The 19,509-nt window shown below is 40.4% G+C and overlaps 1 protein-coding gene across 1 annotated transcript in view; it reads right to left on the bottom strand.

The window, feature by feature from the left end:
- Positions 1-15,327, bottom strand: part of mRpS14 (mitochondrial ribosomal protein S14) — a 29,189-nt gene extending 13,862 nt beyond the window's left edge. Inside the window, exons 1-2 of the mRNA XM_067158524.2 lie at positions 15,173-15,327; positions 14,923-15,063 (exon numbers count right to left, since the gene is read on the bottom strand). Coding sequence (XP_067014625.1) covers positions 14,923-15,063; positions 15,173-15,247 — 216 coding nt within the window. The 5' untranslated portion in view covers positions 15,248-15,327. The remainder of the gene's footprint in view (positions 1-14,922; positions 15,064-15,172) is intronic.
- Positions 15,328-19,509: the final 4,182 nt, after the last annotated feature.

Below are 19,509 nucleotides of genomic sequence, written 5' to 3' on the forward strand. Positions count from 1 at the left end.
AAGTGTTTCAGAGAATTCCACAAGAAATGATGTACTAAGCGTAAGCATTTTTCATGATTATTTATTATTTTCCTCAAAATTTGTGACAATTTCTCACTGCTTGTATTATGTATTGTAACCATATCGGTCATACACATAATTAATTGAAAATTGGTTTAGGCAGTGGAAACTTTTGTCAAGTTCCTTTGTCGAAGTCGAGTTGCATCAAATTGAACAACACTTCCGACTTGGTGGTGCAAACACAAGTCCGTCATAGCTGGAGAGATCCCCAGAAAGAGAGCGAGCAATGAGAATGACAAGGAAGGAAAATATATAGCAATAACTCCGCCCACTAAAAATGGCAGAAACACGGTAATGCCAAAGTGTAAGTTTGATTTGTGTTGTAAGATTTTGAGATAAGCATAGTAATTAGTAAGGAAACCTCGGCATGTCATGTGTTTTTATAGTACACTTCTGCCAAAATTATAATTGTTTGTAAAATTTCATCGTGCGGAAAATTACGCCACCAGCAGATTATATAAGCACCCCTAACGTACCCACGCTAGCTGAGAACGCAGACTCTGGACAGGGGATCCCTGAAAAGGCATCGTATTTGATGTAAATATCAGATAAACCGCCGATTGATTTGTTTTCTGCACATAACCAAATTACTTAGAAGTCTGAGACACACATTTAAACGTGTCGCCAGTGTTGCAGAACTCACAGAACGGTTGATATGCAAAATGTGGTGGGGACCGTTCGCCGCCTGTTGTTCGTGTAGGGGTGAAATTATATAAGAGACCGCCATGTTGAGGAAGGGATGACTTGACGTGAAGTATTGGAGGCAGACACATGGTCTGCTGGTGTCCTGGCCTTACCTTTGCTCGGGAATGTTAATGTATATTTTGCCAATACGCTGTATAAAAGACTGTCCAGTCTATATATATAAAATAAGAGTTTTGTCTGTACATTGCTCAGAATTTAAAAAGGATGGTATTTCTGTATTGGTCGTGTCCATAGCAGCAAGGAAATGCACTTTTTAATTTTCCGTAATGTCTGTCTGTCTATATGTATGTACACGCATCACGAGAAAACGGCTGAAGAGAATTTAATGAAAATCGGTATGTAAAGTCCGGGAATAAGTCGCTACAATCTAGGCCATAAATAATCTTATTCTCGCTGAGAGAAATGGTAGTTCAGAGGAAGGCCTAAAATTTAATTCTCAAATTTTAATTCTCAAATATTTGTGTTATTAGTGGTCCTATCGACAAGTACTACATTACTAAAGTTATACAGTATTAGATTTTCGATCATTTATGTCTTATACATTTTTACCGTATCGGCCGTGATAACAGAGATATTAATGAATTTGGATTTTTGTTGTTAAGTCCATATCAGCGCCAAGTCACGAGAAAGTGGGTGAACAGAATTTAATGAAAATCGGTATGTAAAGTCTGGGAATAAGGAACTACAGTCTTCGCTATAAATAATTTAATAAGACGTCCTAATATCACAGAGTCAAAAGAAAACTAAATGTGAAGGCCTACAATACAGAAAGCTCATAACATTGAACAACAATAACATTACATTGACCATTGTTTGTTGTGATGTGCATTGTGTCTTCTGTTGCCAGTCATGTCCGATAGATGGGATTACTGATATATACCGAGTATTTTTTTAAAATCTGCTTTACGTCGCACCGACACAGATAGGTATTATGGCGACAATGGGATGGTAAAGAGGTAGGACTGGAAAGGAAGCGGCCATGGCGTTAATTACGGTACAACCCCAGCATTTCCCTTAGAGACAACGGAAAACCATCTTCAGGGCTGTCGACAGTGGGTTTCGAACCCACTACCTCCCGGATGCAAGCTATCAGCCTGCCTGAATATTGGCGGGAAGTAGCTGGGAAGTTAGATTACTTTCTTGTTTAGAATGCCATTCCTCTGGTTCATAAATTTTCTGATACTACTGGTACGTAACAAACTGGTTCATCATAGCATTCGAGCTATTCAATCCCTACTCTCAGGCACTGATTGGAATGAGCAGTGTGTATATTTAACGGAATAATGGCTGAGGAGTGTTCATAGCTTTCTGCGGCCTGGTCATTACAGCACTAGAAACTTGGACTGTTAGATCGGCATCGTAGTACTGTTCGTTAAAAGTGAGAAAATGTCCAGATTTTCATTTGAGCGAGTATTTTATATAACAACACTGCTTTTAATCCCTACATTCCTACTCACATTTTTGTAATGGCCTAAATTAACTGAAGTTAGGAAAACCACAAAGACAGTCTTTCCGAGAATCCTGTAGCGAAGCACGGGTACATCAGTTAGTTTACATATTAAGTTAAAGTACTGAAAGTATGTGAACATTTTTATTAACAGGACAAATGTATCGCCAGAAATACGACCGCAGGTACTGTGTTAAAGTTTCAAAAATTGTGTTAGTGAATGACGTAATTTAATTGAACGTCATTAGACTTGTTCCAGTGAAGAAGACCCTAGGATTATGAAGGTGCTCAAGAGGACCAGAAGAGAATTTGAACCAGTGATCCACGCCAGCGCCATGAGGTGTTAAACAATGACAAGGGGCTTCCCAAGGCCTGAACCATGGATTTCTCGACATGACGATGAGTACATTAAATCTGAAGTATTATCCGAGTAAAATACAGGGTTATTTTCATGTAAATATGTAGATCACGTAAGCTAGGTTAGTAAATGTAAAATGCATGTATTTTGAAGAGAGACTTGTGAGTGGTCTTCATATTGTATTACAGTAAATAATGTTTATCTAGATGGGAACGGAAATTCTGTAATATGGGATAAATTTTCGAGCCTATAAAATATTAATTTAAAGTAAAGCATGTGTATGAATTTAGTGATGAATTATCTGAAAGGTTGAGAGTGCTTTAGACTGAAGGGTAAAATATAATTTGTTTTATTGAAGATTTCAAAGGGTAAAATTTATATCTTTCTTTATGTGGAATATTCAATCTAGGCCCTATATTGGTAACGCATGACGATAGTGTCTTCAAAATGCCAGTATTGGTATGATAATCTAGCAATGCACTCTGATTCTAAAGTAAATTTGCATGAGTGGAATATAGAGATGGTTGTATCAATTTGTGTAATTTGTGACAAGTCTCCTCCCATTTTTAGATAGAAGATTTTCTTCTATGTCAAGAAGTACAGTATATAATTTTTTTTTTTTTAATTAGAATAAAGTACGTTCAGATCAATTTGAGATTTTTGTTTGCGTTCAAATTTGTAGGAAAACCATAGGCTGAATTTTCTATGCGATCGATGATCGTATTTCTCTTAACTCTTTCATGATTATTTCTGTAAAGAAATTGAATAACTGGAATGCCAGTATAGTATTGTTTCTTGATCTTTTGAATAACTGAGATAGGGATTTTTAGAGACCCATTTGTCGGTGGTATCCTGGAGACCACCTGTTCGAAGTCCAAGGCAAACCCTGGATTTTCTGTCGCACACAATTTTTTTTTTGTTTCATAAAATACAGCCAGTCACATGTGTTTATTGCTTACACTTCTGTTTGTAGTGTGTGTACATAATTTTTGAATGTGTTCTTTGAGATTTATTTCAGGTTTGATAATAATAATAATAATAATAATAATAATAATAATAATAATAATAATAATAATAATAATAATAATTTCGTGTGGCTATTTCTAGCCGAGTGCAGCCCTTGTAAGGCAGACCCTCCGATGAGGGTGGGCGGCATCTGCCATGTTTAGGTAACTGCGTGTTATTGTGGTGGAGGATAGTGTTATGTGTGGTGTGTGAGTTGCAGGGATGTTGGAGACAGCACAAACACCCAGTCCCCGGGCCATTGGAATTAACCAATGACGGTTAAAATCCCCGACCCGGCCGGGAATCGAACCCGGGACCCTCTGAACCGAAGGCCAGTACGCTGACCATTCAGCCAACGAGTCGGACTTCAGGTTTGATGTATGAATTCGAGAATGGGTTCTGTCTCGTGATTTTTTCATCGGGTTCATTGCGATGTGAGTTTGATTCCATACCCGACATTTGTTTAATTTTATTGTTGGTTGTGATATTGTCTGCTAGTGTTAGCGTATTCTTTTGTTTATTAATTAGGAGTAATTAGGCGACCACTCAAAGTTGTCTCCGATTTTAGCGTACATAGTGTATTTCTTCTAATAGTGAAGAAAGCCTTTGATAAGAACCGTCGCATTTACTTTTTTTTGCTATCTGTTTTACGTTGCACTGACACAAATAGGTCTGATGGCAACGATGGAAGAGGAAAGGCCTAGGAATGGGAAGGAAGCGGCCGTGGCCTTAATTAAGGTACACCCCCAGCATTTTCCTGATGTGAAAATGGGAAACCACGGAAAACCATTTTCGGGGCTGCCAACAGTGGGATTCAAACCCACTATCTCCCAAATGCAAGCTCACAGCTGCGCACCCCTAACCGCATGGCCAACTCACTCAGCACGCAACAATAAAAAATCTCAATATCTCGCAAGAATATTGTACTCACTCAAGTTACGTGTATGTACCTACACAACAGACTACACAAGTGACAAAAGGATTGACAGCAGTTGCCTTAAGCCATGCCATTCCGAGATCTGTGAACAAGTCGTTACGAGCAGCACCAAAGATGGAACTATGGAATGGTGAGCTCTTAACATCGTGTGCACACTGTAGTAGGAGCAGTGTTTATTGTCATTGTTGGTTAGCATTGTTGATATGCTGCTCTTTAATTGTCAATGTTAAGAAGTTCATTGTGTGAAGCGGCCACATGAATTGACTGTGCGAGTGGCGGACTTTCTCTGGAGTCAATCCAAGGGACTGTCGCCAAGTGTTGTAGTGGTCAGCAGCCCTGTGTTCAAAACTGTCTGTGTGCAGCTGCTGTGTGGGAGGTGACTGAGCGTCCGGAGCGAAAGTGAAAGGTGAAGCCTGTCAATAAGGATTATAACGTGTACCAGGTAAAGACCGCCTAGCTGGAGTTCTGCTATAAGAGACTTGTAAATAGACAGCAATTAGCGAGTGTGGTCATTCGTGTTTGAAATAATTGTGTATTAACTGGATTATCCTAGAATTAAATTAGATCAGTAAAATTGACAGTGTTTTATTCACAACAGTACCGTACTATATTGTATTGCTTTACATTTTATACTGTATTTAGGCCAATGCCCTTTAAATTCTACCATAACAACTCTGTTTTGAAGCTGTAATGTGCATTTGACTGTTCTCTTACACCTCCGATTATCAAGAATTAGCTGAGTGGAGAAGCTGATGGACTACGGAGTTGAAGATCGCTTGTTCAAAACGGCCTGATGCCAGGAATTTATAACACGTAAATAAAATTAGTATACAGACATACATAATCATTATAGACTGTTATGCCTTTCAGCATTCAGTCTGCAAGCATCTGAGAATTTACTAAAAGTCGCCACAATCCTCGATTTGCAACTGGCCTCATTTAGTTCTATACCTCTCATCTTTAAATCATTAGAAACCGAGTCTAACCATCGTCGTCTTGGTCTCCCTCTACTTCTCTTACCCTCCATAACAGAGTCCATTATTCTCCTAGGTAACCTATTCTCCTCCATTCGCCTCACATGACCCCACCACCGAAGCCGGTTTATGCATACAGCTTCATCCATCGAGTTCATTCCTAAATTAGCCTTTATCTCCTCATTCCGAGCACCCTCCTGCCATTGTTCCCACCTGTTTGTACCAGCAATCATTCTGGCTACTTTCATGTCTGTTACTTCTAACTTATGAATAAGATACCCTGAGTCCACCCAGCTTTCGCTCCTGTAAAGCAAAGTTGGTCTGAAAACAGACCGATGTAAAGATAGTTTCGTCTGGGAGCTGACTTCCTTCTTACAGAACACTGCTGATCGCAACTGCGAGCTCACTGCATTAGCTTTACTACACCTTGATTCTGTCTCACTTACTATATTGCCATCCTGGGAGAACACACAACCTAAATACTTGAAATTATCGACCCGTTCTAGCTTTGTATCACCAATCTGACATTCAATTCTGTTGAATTTCTTACCTACTGACATCAATTTAGTCTTCGAAAGGCTAATTTTCATACCATACTCATTGCACCTATTTTCAAGTTCCAAGATATTAGACTGCAGGCTTTCGGCACAGTCTGCCATTAAGACCAAGTCGTCAGCATAGGCCAAACTGCTTACTACATTTCCACCTAACTGAATCCCTCCCTGCCATTTTATACCTTTCAGTAGATGATCCATGTAAACTACGAACAGCAAAGGTGAAACATTACAGCCTTGTCTAACTCCTGTAAGTACCCTGAACCAAGAACTCATTCTACCATCAATTCTCACTGAAGCCCAATTGTCAACATAAATGCTTTTGATTGATTTTAATAATCTACCTTTAATTCCATAGTCCCCCAGTATGGCAAACACCTTTTCCCTCGGTACCCTGTCATATGCTTTCTCTAGATCTACGAAACATAAACACAACTGCCTATTCCTCTTGTAGCATTTTTCAATTACCTGACGCATACTGAAAATCTGATCCTGACAGCCTCGCTGTGGTCTGAAACCACACTGGTTTTCATCCAACTTCCTCTCAACGACTGATCGCACCCTCTCTTCCAAGATGCCAGTGAATACTTTGCCTGGTATACTAATCAATGAGATACCTCGATAGTTGTTGCAATCCTTCCTGTTCCCTTGCTTATAGATAGGTGCAATTACTGCTTTTGTCCAATCTGAAGGTACCTTACCAACACTCCACGCTAGTTTTACTACTCTATGAAGCCATTTCATTCCTGCCTTCCCACTATACTTCACCATTTCAGGTCTAATTTCATCTATTCCTGCTGCCTTATGACAATGGAGTTTATTTACTATCCTTTCCACTTCCTCAAGCATAATTTCACCAACATCATTTTCCTCCTCCCCATGAGCTTGGCTGTTTGCAACACCACCATGATGATTTCCTTTTACATTGAGAATATGTTCAAAATATTCCCTCCACCTCTCCAGTGATTCCCTGGGATCTATTATGAGTTCACCTGAATTACTCAAAACACTGTTCATTTCCTTTTTCCCTCCCTTCCTAAGATTCTTTATTACTGTCCAGAAAGGTTTCCCTGCTGCTTAACCTAGCCTTTCCAGGTTATTACCAAAATCTTCCCATGACTTCTTTTTGGATTCAACCACTATTTGTTTCGCTCTGTTTCTTTCATCTACGTACGAATCTCTGTCTGCCTCGGCCCTTGTTTGGAGCCATTTCTGATAAGCCTTCTTGTTACGTTTACAGGCTGCTCTCACTTCATCATTCCACCAAGATGTTCGCCTTTTCCCATCTTTACACACAGCTGTTCCTAGGCATTCCCTTGCTGTTTCTACTACAGCATCCCTGTATGCCACCCATTCACTTTCTATATCCTGAACCTGCTTACTGTCTACTGTTCGAAACTTCTCACTAATCATATCCATGTACTTATGTCTAATTTCCTCATCCTGGAGCTTTTCTACCCTTATTCGTTTGCAGACAGATTTCACTTTCTCTACCCTAGGCCTAGAGATACTTAGTTCACTACAGATCAGATAGTGGTCTGTACCATCGAAAAATCCGCGAAAAACTTGTACATTCCCAACAGATTTCCTGAATTCAAAGTCTGTTAAGATATAGTCTATTATGGATCTGGTACCCCTAGCCTCCCATGTGTAGCGGTGAATAGCCTTATGCTTGAAAAAATGTATTCGTAACAGCTAAACCCATACTAGCACAGAAGTCCAGCAAACGCTTCCCATTCCCATTAGCTTCCATATCTTCCCCACAATTACCAATCACCCTTTCGTATCCTTCAGGTCTATTCCCAACTCTCGCATTGATATCGCCCATTAGCACTATTCTATCCTTGCTGTTGACCCTGACCACGATGTCACTCAATGCTTCATAAAACTTGTCAACTTCATCCTCATCTGCACCCTCACATGGTGAATACACGGACACAATTCTTGTCCTAATTCCTCCCACTGACAAATCTACCCACATCATTCGCTCATTTACGTGTCTAACAGAAACTATGTTGCGTGCAATGGTATTCCTGATAAAGAGCCCTACCCCAGACTCTGCCTTTCCCTTTCTAACACCCGTCAAGTACACTTTATAATCTCCTATATCTTCCTCATTATCTCCCCTTACCCGAATATCACTTACTCCTAGCACATCCAGATGCATCCTCTTTGCTGACTCAGCCAGTTCTACCTTCTTTCTTCCATAAGCCCCATTAATATTGGTAGCTCCCCATCGAATTCCATTTCGTTCGCCAAGTTGTTTCCAAGGAGTCCCTCGCCTGTCAAATGGGAGTGGGACTCCATTACTCCCATAGGTCCGAGGCTAATATGCAAATATCTAAGGGATATAAATAAGTATAACATGGGATAAATGGATACCGGTGAAGTAAGGCGGGAGGAGAAGGAAAGCAGAAAATGGACAGTGAAAGGGGGAAAATTATTCAGTAACTTTTAGTTTTGTTCCTACTTGAAAGCCCTACTACCCAGGAGGTCCCGTAAGTATGTCGTCATAGCTTTGCTGGCGAATTCTGGCCTTGTTCCGACTGTTCTTTTAGGTTATTTCAGTTATTCTGAACTTACACTAATCAGATCAACTTAAACCTATCTTCCCAAATAATCCGGATAAATGAGGTTGAACTGTATTTTAATTCTTTTCACCCAGAAATCACTTCACTGCTTTTAGCCTGCCACTTGTCATGGTTTGCAACATTCTCTGAAGAAGACTTGGTTGTTATAGCTCATATACTGTATTATCTCGCTACAGTCAATCCATAGGAAAACTCAAATTCATAATGATTAATTTATTTGCAACTAACAAATATTTTTCAAGAGACATCTGTATGAAATTCAGAGTCTACAAGTGTACGATTCAGTGCGTCAAAGGGGGAGAACTGATTCAGGGCCTATGAAACTACCACGAATGAAATAATCAGTTCCCTAGAGCAGTGGTATACAAACTTTTTGGTTGGCGTACCCCCTAAATCCAATTGTTTTATCTTCGTACCCCCCAAGTACGAGTATATTGTGATTATACCAGAAATAACAAATTATTGTTGCTGGATGCCAAACAATATTAACCATAATCATCATCTTCCACAGCTTATTCTGCTCCTGCAAGGTCCCTGCACGAACTGAGGCATGAAAGAGTTGTAGCCAGGGATTTAAGATTGCATGCCTTTCTTGACACTGCATGATTTAAAACTCAAAATTCCACCCCAGCAAAACTGGGAATCAAACCACAGTCGCCAGGATGACAGGCAAGCAGCTAAGCTGCTACACCACCCTGTTCCTCAATAACAACAATTGAATGGTTGGGTGGAAGAAGGGCGTAACTCAAAAAACATAGTTTTGAGATAATCAACGAAAACTACCTAGACCTTTTATCTGTTACTGGAATGTAACAATATTCATGCGTGTCTTAGAGATACACTTCCTCATACGATTACAGTGCGTTTTATGGGCAATGTTTCAATAACCCGCAAGACCAGAGTCTTAATACTTTTTGAATTACGCCCTTCTTCCATAGAAGGTCATTGAAAAAAGAAACCGTATGAATGTAATGTTGCAAATTGACTGTATGTACGGTATTTCTTGTGGAGGTACAATACTGCATAATATTTACTACGATGACAATCATTTTTACAAAACATTATGTTTACTAGAAACCTGCAATGCAAGAAATAGATTAAATATTCACAATATCACAATAATATGAAATATTCCTGGCGTTTCTTGATGTTCCTCTTCTCCATGTATCCCATAAGAAGTGTATCCTGTTGTTCTTTGCTTCCACTTCCCCAAAACCCTCCATGAAGAATTTTCTGATCTTCAGCAGACATCTCATAGCATCTCTTCATCGCAGCATTGTTCAACAGGTTTAAATTTTTTCTTGTTAACCTGCAGGAAAATATTAGTTAGACCTAGTATTTAAGTGCTTACCTAGATCTAATGTACAGTATATTATAGTATAAGCCTGCATTAGTAGTACCCTCAATTCATTCGCCAGTGCAATATTAACAAGTAGGCTATTATACTCACCATTTTCTAGAAGTACTTGTATATGCTTTCCCAGAATTTCGTCGGCACTTAATGATCTCTTTCTTCCACAATTTCTTAAAACTTTTTTGTTTTCTACCCTTGTTCTTCTTTTTCTTATCATATAAATAATTGTCACTACTATTTCCTTCGTCAGAACAGTTGTATTCACGTTCATCGGAACTTGCGTGTGGTGACATAGCAGCCATTGTGATTACCTACGTCCATCTTGCTCAAGACAGCCGCGATCTGGAAGACAGGCGCAACTCAGCAATGTATGAGAATTGACTCTCCACTGTCATCTATGAGAACTAGTGTAAAGCCGCTTTCACTGGCTGCTGCAGACACCGCTAGAGAGCATATAGAGTCATTTTACGGATAAAGGACGTAATTCGAGTTACGCCCTTCTTCCACCCAACCCTTCAATTATGTATCGTATATTATATCGTCATCGGGCAAAGGAAACCTTGTAACTCCTTTAGAGTAAACTTTACAGAAGAAGCCGGAAACGGGGCGGTGATCTATGGCTGAGAAACTATTCCTGCCATTTTCAGTGCTTAATGATAGCCCAATTATTCAACCATAGGATTATTATTATTATTATTATTATTATTATTATTATTATTATTATTATTATTATTTATGCAACAATTCTGACCATGAAACAAAATATTTGAGAAAGAGCAATGCAGTGTAAGCAAGCAATTTTACATAACTAGTCAATTAATAATTCGGAAAGGGGATTTATTGCAGTGGTAGGAAAAAACACTAAATCAAAACAAGATTTTATTGAAAATGAGCTGGCTCAACTCTTTTCCGAACTACTCACCGAAAACAGTTAAGAGCTACGATAAATTTGAGTACCCCTTGAGACGAACCTGCATACCACACTTTGAATACCACTGCTCTAGATTATGATGAGATGAGGCCTCTTTAATGAAGGACACTTTTATATGTCTCTCAGCCATGGCCATCCATCAATATTTCACATCAGAGTCTGCACAGTTGCTTGGTAACATGGCGTCACACATTTTGTATTGCTAATTTTGAGACAACATTTTTCAGATGACTCCCAGCCATAAAGGCCGGTCTCCACTGGTGACACCATCAACATGTTAACTGTTAAATACTGGTTTATTTAACATTGTGTCCACACTCATGAACATGTTAAACATGTCTTTGCCGGGCTGAAGAGGCTCAAACGGTTGAGGCGTTGGCCTTTGGCCCCAACTTGGCACGTTCGATCCTGGATCAGTCTGGTGGTATTTGAAGGTGCTCATTTACGTCACCTCATGCAGGTAGATTTACTGGCATGTAAAATAACTCCTGCGGGACAAAATTCTGGCACACCTGCGTCCCCGAAAACCATAATAGTAGTCAGTGGGGCGTAAAGCAAATAACATTATTATTAAACTTGACGTCCTTTGTTTATATACAGGTAGTTCATCAATCAGTTTGTGGTAATACATTCAGGTGGTGTCTTGTATTTTCAAACAAGGACAACGGACTCAGATGAAGAGGATTTGACCTTTGTTATTGTGCTTCTTACAAGATCTTGAGAAGGAAGGAAAGGAGAATGTGGGTACGACAATATCTCAATACAAGAAACAATGTGGATGACATTCTGAATGAGCTAAATGTAGCAGACAGGTTTGGATTTAAAAACTTTGAGAATGTCTGAGCATAATTTTAATGTAGTTTTGGAAAAAAGTACTTCCTACCATAAGAAAGAAGGGCACACAGTTACGAGCAGCTATTTCACCTCACCTGCATCTTAGGATAACTCAGCCTTTCCGCACAGTATAAACTTCATCCAGCCGGGCTGAGTGGCTCAGACGGTTAAGGCGCTGGCCTTCTGACCCCAACTTGGCAGGTTCGATCCTGGCTCAGTCCAGTGGTATTTGAAGGTGCTCAAATACGTCAGCCTCGTGTCGGTAGATTTACTGGCACGTAAAAGAACTCCTGCGGGACTAAATTCCGCCACCTCGACGTCTCCGAAAACCGTAAAAGAGTCGTTAGTGTGACGTAAAACAAATAACATTATTATTATTAAACTTCGTCCACTCCCATCCCCGACTTTCGACATTTCCGAACATTTTGCAATTCTCGACTGTACTGGGAACGGAGGGAGGATAATTTTCTTCAATACACTACCGGGAGCAATTATAGATAATTTTGAGTTCCTGGAAACTGTCGGCTTTCCTTGTTTTATGCCGGTATTCCTTTGATTACACATTCCTCAAAGAAGGCCTTTCTATTATATCACTACTGAAGTCCAGAGTGATCTCTTTGTTCCACCCCATTTATGACTATAAATTTTAGTTTAGTGCAGAAAGAATGACACACATGCGTGTACTGTATTTGTAGCTTGTAACTATAATCCTACATTTTTTCACGAGAAGCACGTCATTTAAACTATTAAACACCACAGAAGTTGCCGAAGCTGTGCCGACACCTCACGAACAACGAATTGACTTCACAAGTTTTCCACTTGGAGCGGAAAACATGCCAACATGTTAAAAGTGTTAACCTTAACATTCTGAGTTAACATGCAAAGTCAATTGGAAGACGCAATGACAACATACATGTCAATTCTAACATTTTCAATTTAACATGTTGGTGTTAAAAGTTAATTAGTGGAGACCGGCCTTAAGACATTGTATGATATTTATATCAAAATATTAATTTCAATTACTGGTTCTACTTATACTATAACATCAATTGGTACAAGTTTACTAAAGGGCCCACAGGCTGGTTGCTAGGTAAGCCAACTATACCGTACCCTGTATGCCGGTACGGTCGTGTGGTGCTCGTTTTTTGATAGCAACATACTTGGTTCATAGGAAATGCTACCAAATGAGGGTTTCCTTACATCATCAGAGGTTAGAAAAATCACTTTTCACCACTGGATTACTTTCAACATACGGGGTTAAAACTTTGTTAGGGTGTGCGTGCGTGCACGTGTGTAATAATTTATTACCATCGGTTTATTGACATCATATTTTTGATTTTGTGTGGTAGTTGGTAATGAAATCAGTGTTCAATTCTGGGAGTAACACCATACTGGATAATATTTCAACCAATTGCAGGTTGGATAGAAAGTAGTGTGATTTCTTTGATTCCATACACTGTTGCAATCGCTCTTTCCCTTGTATGTAGTCCGAACGAGGTGTTTGTGGTCTCTAATGTAACTCCTAGATACTTGAATGCGTTTACTCTTTCCAGAGGGTTTCCTTGTAGTAGAGGACATCTTCGTCAGTAAGCTTTCTCCCTTTTTGGAAGGCCATTTGTTTAGTGAGAAGTTGTTTTCATTTTCTCAAGTTTCCAATGCAGAAGGGGTGAGCTGGATGTCCTGACTATTGGTGGAAGCAAGGATAATATAATCTGCGTACATATATAGCAGAGTAGATTTCATCGTTAGTTCTATCGTCTTGCCGATGTCCCATGTAATTACATTGAAAAGAAGAGGACTGATTGGGTCCCCTTGTACAATCTCATTGTTTGCATTCAGGTCTTTTATTGTTCTTGCTAATGCATTGTACCAATTTTAACCTACGGACTTGATTTAATTGGGCTAAAACTGGCAACCTGTCTATGATAGAAAATGTGAAAGCTCGCTATTTAAAAGCAGCCCTGATCTTATCAAAGTTCACACCCTCAAGACATTCTTATGAACTGATGAGAGAAAATTTGCTTATAGGTGATTTAAGGATACATTGTGACCTGCAATCCAATGAGAAGATAAGGAAACTTACAGAGGAGTGAGAGGAAAAGAAGAAAAATATGGCCCAAATTCTTCTCTACGGATGCAAAGATAGACAGAGGCTGGGTGGGACCCAATCAGAAACTCTGTCAGTCATGTACTAACCCACTTGACAGTATTATCTGCGCACTTTTTAGTGATAGATTTTTGTACTCGTTGGAGAAGTAAGAAGGGTTCCGTTAATACTGCCAACTGAATGGAAATGAAATCTGAATTGAATCGATAATATGATCGATCGATATGAAGTTTATAAACCTTTATTATTTTAAGCAAACAACTGTGTCACACACACAATATATAATACTATATAAGATTTCCCATTGCGAAACGTGTTCCTAGCATGAATTCTATAGTTTGGCTTTGCTGTGTAAACAACAACAGTACGAGTACTTAAAGTGTACGCCAGATGTTGCACAGCGATGATAAGCGATTCTTAGTTTGCGTTTCAAAGGTTGCCAATACGAATCTCGAAGATAACCGAAGTCGACCACTTCAGCACTGGGGTGTAAATCGATCACTAAAAAGTGCGCAGATAATACATGGTTATCACCATAAAATGTGTGTAAAGACTCGTTTCCAGGAACCAAATGTTGGATGATTATGTCACTCACTATGTGAAAGATATCACATAACTTGGTGCCAGCAAAGAAAGATCTCCATCATAGATACAGTATATATTGTAATAATCATTTTCTTGTATGTAGCTTTTGGTTTTCAACTGCAATTAATCCATTATTATTATTATTATTATTATTATTATTCCAGCTAATGGCAGTGGTAATAGCCCCAGGAGGTATTGAAAATGACGTGTGATTGATATTAGGTTAGAAAAGAAAATATACTTCTATTGGGTAGAATGATGGATCCCTGACGTTCATAATGAATACCTCTATCTCACCTCTAAAAGACGCGGCGAGATTAGCAAAATTTACCTTTTGCTATAATGTTACTTAAATTGCTGGCCCTTTAATGAACTTCTAACACCCTAACAAAACCTCAAATATTAACTTCCGTTCTACCTAGTCGTGCGACATAGCCTCAAATCTTAACCTTAGTCGTACAACATAACCTCAAACCTTACCCTTAGTTGTAACGGCAAGATGTCGTTTTTTCGTATGGAATTTACTCTCAGTCTTTCAGGTGCGAATTCCTTCACCATTTTTCTTCGTTTCACATCGCGAATCATTCTCCAATCAGCGTATTTGGTACGAACAGTCTGAACCTGTATAAGAGAACCAGAGCTATAATTTTAATTCTGAAAAGAATGACCCACGTCGCAGTAATACTTAAGCCTTAACTTAGTAAACTATGAGCAAATTTCAGGCACTCACCCTAAATCCTGATAATTCAGAACATTTCCAAATAAAATTGGACAAGTGTGTTATTGTAGCAGTTAACCCCGCCATCTTTTTGCGTGGAAAACAAGAGAGAGATGTTCTTTGATGTCAAACATCGCAGAAAGGAAAGCACAAAGATAATATACGAGAAGATATATTTCTACCATATAATAGGTGGAGTGGCGTGTCTGCGTCTTCCCGGAGGCCCTGTGTTCGATTCCCGACCAATCCACACAATTTAATCCTGCACTGAGGGCTGGAACTGCTTTGTGTTGGTAGATAATTCACTCGTCCGCCTCTTGGGTGTAGCGGTTAGATGCCACCCCTGGAGGCCCGGGTTCGATTAACGGTTTTGCCACGAAATTTGAAAAGTGGTACTAGGACTGGAACGGGGTCCTCTCAACCTCAGGAGGTCAATTGAGTAGAGAGGGGTTTGATTCCCGCCTCAGCCATCCTGGAAGTGTTTTGTCCGTGGTATCCCATTTCTCGTCCAGACAAATGCCGGGATGGTACCTAACTTACGGCTACGGCCCCTTCCTTCTCTCTTGTCTATCCCTTCCAACAGTCCCATCCCCGCACAAGGCCCTTTTTCAGCATAGCAGGTAAGGCCACCTGGGCGAGGTACTGGTCCTCCTTCCCAGTTCTATACCCCAACCCTCAGGCTCCAGGACACTGTCCTTGAGACGGTAGAGGTGGGATCCTTCCCTGAGTCCGAGGGAAATACCAACCCTGGACGGTAAACAGATTCGGTCCCTGAAGCCAGCCAATACTAATAATAATGTTCTTGTTTTTACGTCCCACTAACTACTTTCGACGATTTTCGGAAAAGCCGAGGTGCCGGAATTATTGTCACCCAGGAGTTATTTTATGTGCCAGAAAATGTACCGACACTAGGCTGACGTATTTGAGCGCCTTCAAATACCACCGGACTGAGCCAGGATCGAACTTGCCAAGCTGGGGTCAGAAGGCCATCGCCTCAACCGTCTGAGCTACTCAGCCCAGCACCCTAGCCAATACGTCTGAGGACGTCGTCACACTGATATCTTAACACTTCAATTTCTGCAGGCCTCCTGACTGGGCAGAAATTACTGTTATGGCTTTATGAGATGCCGAGGTGCCAGACTTTTGTCCCTAAAATGTATTGTTCGTACCTTGAAACTTTTTTTTTTTTTTTTTTGCTAGTGGCTTTACGTCGCACCAACACAAATAGGTCTTACGGCGACGATGGGATAGGAAAGGCCTAGGACTTGGAAGGAAGCGGCCCAGCATTTGCTTGGTGTGAAAATGGGAAACCACGGAAAACCATCTCCAGGGCTGCCGACAGTGGAGTTCGAACCCACTACTGTATCTTCCGAATACTAGATACTGGCCTCACTTAAGCGACTGTAGCCATCGAGCTCGGTTTTTCAGATGATTATGAGGGAATTTGGGGGTTGCCTAGTAAGGCCGTGAAAGAGAGAGTATATAAGTCACTGATAAGACCTCAGTTACAATATGATTCCAGTGTATTGGACCCTCACCAGGACTATTTGATACGTACGAGAAATGGAAAAGATCCAAGGGAAAGCAGCAGAATGTGTTCTGGGTCATTTCTGATAAAAGAGTAGTGTTACCTAAAATTAAGATAAAGTTGGAATTCAAGAGGACAAACTGGGGCAAATACTTGCTTAGAGGAAGAGGATTTGGATAACTGCAATACAGTAATTTACGAAGGGAGATGCTTGATAAATTTCGAATCGGTCATGTGGGCGGTATACCTATATGCAGATCAGTGGTGATTGATTGATTGATTGATTGATTGATTGATTGATTGATTGATTGATTGATTGATTGATTGATTGATTGATTGATTGATTGATTGATTGATTGATTGATTGATTGACTTTTTACTCAATTATTTCCCAGCTCTGATTATTACGTTACTTAAAAATCTGGTGAAGTGCTACTTCTGGAGCATTGCACTGTACGGAGCAGAGAAGTGGACCATGAGAAAGAGGGAGAGAAAATACCTACAAAGTTTTGAAATGTGGTGTTGAAGGAGAATAGAGAAATCAAGTGGACAGATCGGGTGACAAACGACGATGTACTGAGAAGAGTAGGAGAGAAGAAAACTATTTTCAGTACAATTCTCCAGAGGAAGGCGAACTGGATCGGACACCAACTCATACACGACGTCATCGAAGGGAAGATTAAAGGAAATGCAGGATGAGGCAGAAGAAGAATTCAATATCTGAATGACATGAAAGATGGGAGGATATACAGCAGACTGAAGGAAGAAGCTGAGGGAACATTGGCGTGGTTTCCCATTTTCACACCAGGCAAATGCTGAGGCTGTACCTTAATGAAGGCCACGGCCACTTCCTTCCCACTCCTAGGCTTTTCCTATCCCATCGTCGCCATAAGACCTATCTGTGTCGATGCGACGTAGAGCGAATTATAAAAAATATTATTGATTTAAGAAGAAGTACAACTGGGCAACCATCCTCTTCATGGTCGGAAAAGAACAAGAGTTGACCAAGATAGGTCGGACAGGATAGATGAAATTGAGAAGTCTGACACAAGTAAGTAGAAATCAATGCCATGACTCGGCTAAGGGCCCTGCGGTCGCCAACCCACTCTCCCAAGATACGAGACCTTAGAGCACTTTTTAGTCGCATCTTACGAAGGGCAGGGGACAGCGTGTATGTTATTCTATCGCCCCCAACCACAAGGGGCTTATTGTGCGTCTACAGGTTCTCGGAAACCGCGAAGTTACAGCACGCGCACTGCAGGGAAATCTGCAGGCTTCTGGAGTAGGAGTGAGTGACCAGTCAGAAATAGGCTTCGAGAGGCCAATTTAAGATCCCGACGACACGCTCTAGTAGTGCATCTGCTTGGACAGAAGACACCGTGGCAGGAGACTGCAGTTTGACCTTCAAACTACATATAACCACAATATATCTGTAAGGAGAGGAAATCTAATATAACCAAACATAACAAAATTCACTTGGCATTATCGGAATTAAAAATGTGAATAATACTTAGAAAACAGCTAATATTATTATTATTATTATATGCCAAAGAAAAATATGAGGAGCGTCGGAACAAAACCTAATAAATCCACTTTTGCTGCACTCATGTTGTGGTGTTTCAGGGGAAAGTTTTGGGTTAAACACACATGATGCATCAAAAATAATTAAAGCAAAAATCATTAAATCTACCTTGAAAAGTCGACTGAAATGCAGAGGTTGGATTACAAACCGATTAATCCAGCAAAGTATTATTATAAAAAAAGGAAGAATATTAAAAAATATATGAGAAGCATGGCACTATGAGGACATCAACTAGTGTAATAGCTGAAAATATAAATACAACGTGATGGGTTTGATGATCAAGGAATCTGGAAAGGACTGGTCGAAAATTGGTGATTTTTTGTGGTACAGAAGCTGGCTTTAGGATAATAAAAGGAACGAAGAAGATGACAAACAGCCCGATAACTTGGCTAAATGGTCAGCGTTGAGGTCTTCAGTTCAGACGGTCCCGGGTTTGAATTTCGGCTCGATCGGTGATTTTAATCGCGTTTGATTAATTCTTCTGGCTCGGGGACTGTGTGTTTATGTTTGCCCCAAAATTTTCCTCTTCATATTCAGACAGCACACCACACTAACAATCGCCACAGAAACACGTAATAGTGATTACATTCCTTCACATAGAGTTGGCGTCAAGAAGGATGAAATGAATGAAAACCTACAACCTGTTTTCCAGTCATTGACCGGGTCAGGGATGTGATGAATGAAACATATATAGGCTGTTATTACAATGGAGTCGCCACTCCCAAGGTGATTTATTAATGAGTGATAGATGCTAAGAAATGATAATGGAGAGTGTTGCTGGAATGAAAGATGACAGGGAAAACCGGAGTACCCGGAGAAAAACTTGTCCTGCCTCCGCTTTGTCCAGCACAAATCTCACATGGAGTGACCGGGATTTGAACCACGGTATCCAGCGGTGAGAGGCCGACGCGCTGCCGTCTGAGCCACGGAGGCTCTCAAGAAGGATATCCGGCCGTAAAACAAGGCCAAAACCACATGTGCGATACAGTTCGCTCCTGACCGTGCGGTTAGGAGCGCGCAACTGTGATCTTGCATTCGGGAGAGAGTGGGTTCGAATCCTAAGGAAACTGGAAACTACCTCTCTCCTGATTTGGTTGGCAAGCCACTTCAGTGGTGTCTGGCCTACAGGGGCGTAGCCAAGGTGGAGGTGTGGGCTACTGTACTCACGTTATAGTTTGTGAACCATGATCAACGACTGAGTGGCCTAGTAAGTAGTCCTGAGAGTCGGGATACCAGTTG

This window comes from Anabrus simplex, chromosome 14, assembly GCF_040414725.1.
Source record: "Anabrus simplex isolate iqAnaSimp1 chromosome 14, ASM4041472v1, whole genome shotgun sequence".
Lineage (NCBI taxonomy): Eukaryota > Metazoa > Arthropoda > Insecta > Orthoptera > Tettigoniidae > Anabrus > Anabrus simplex.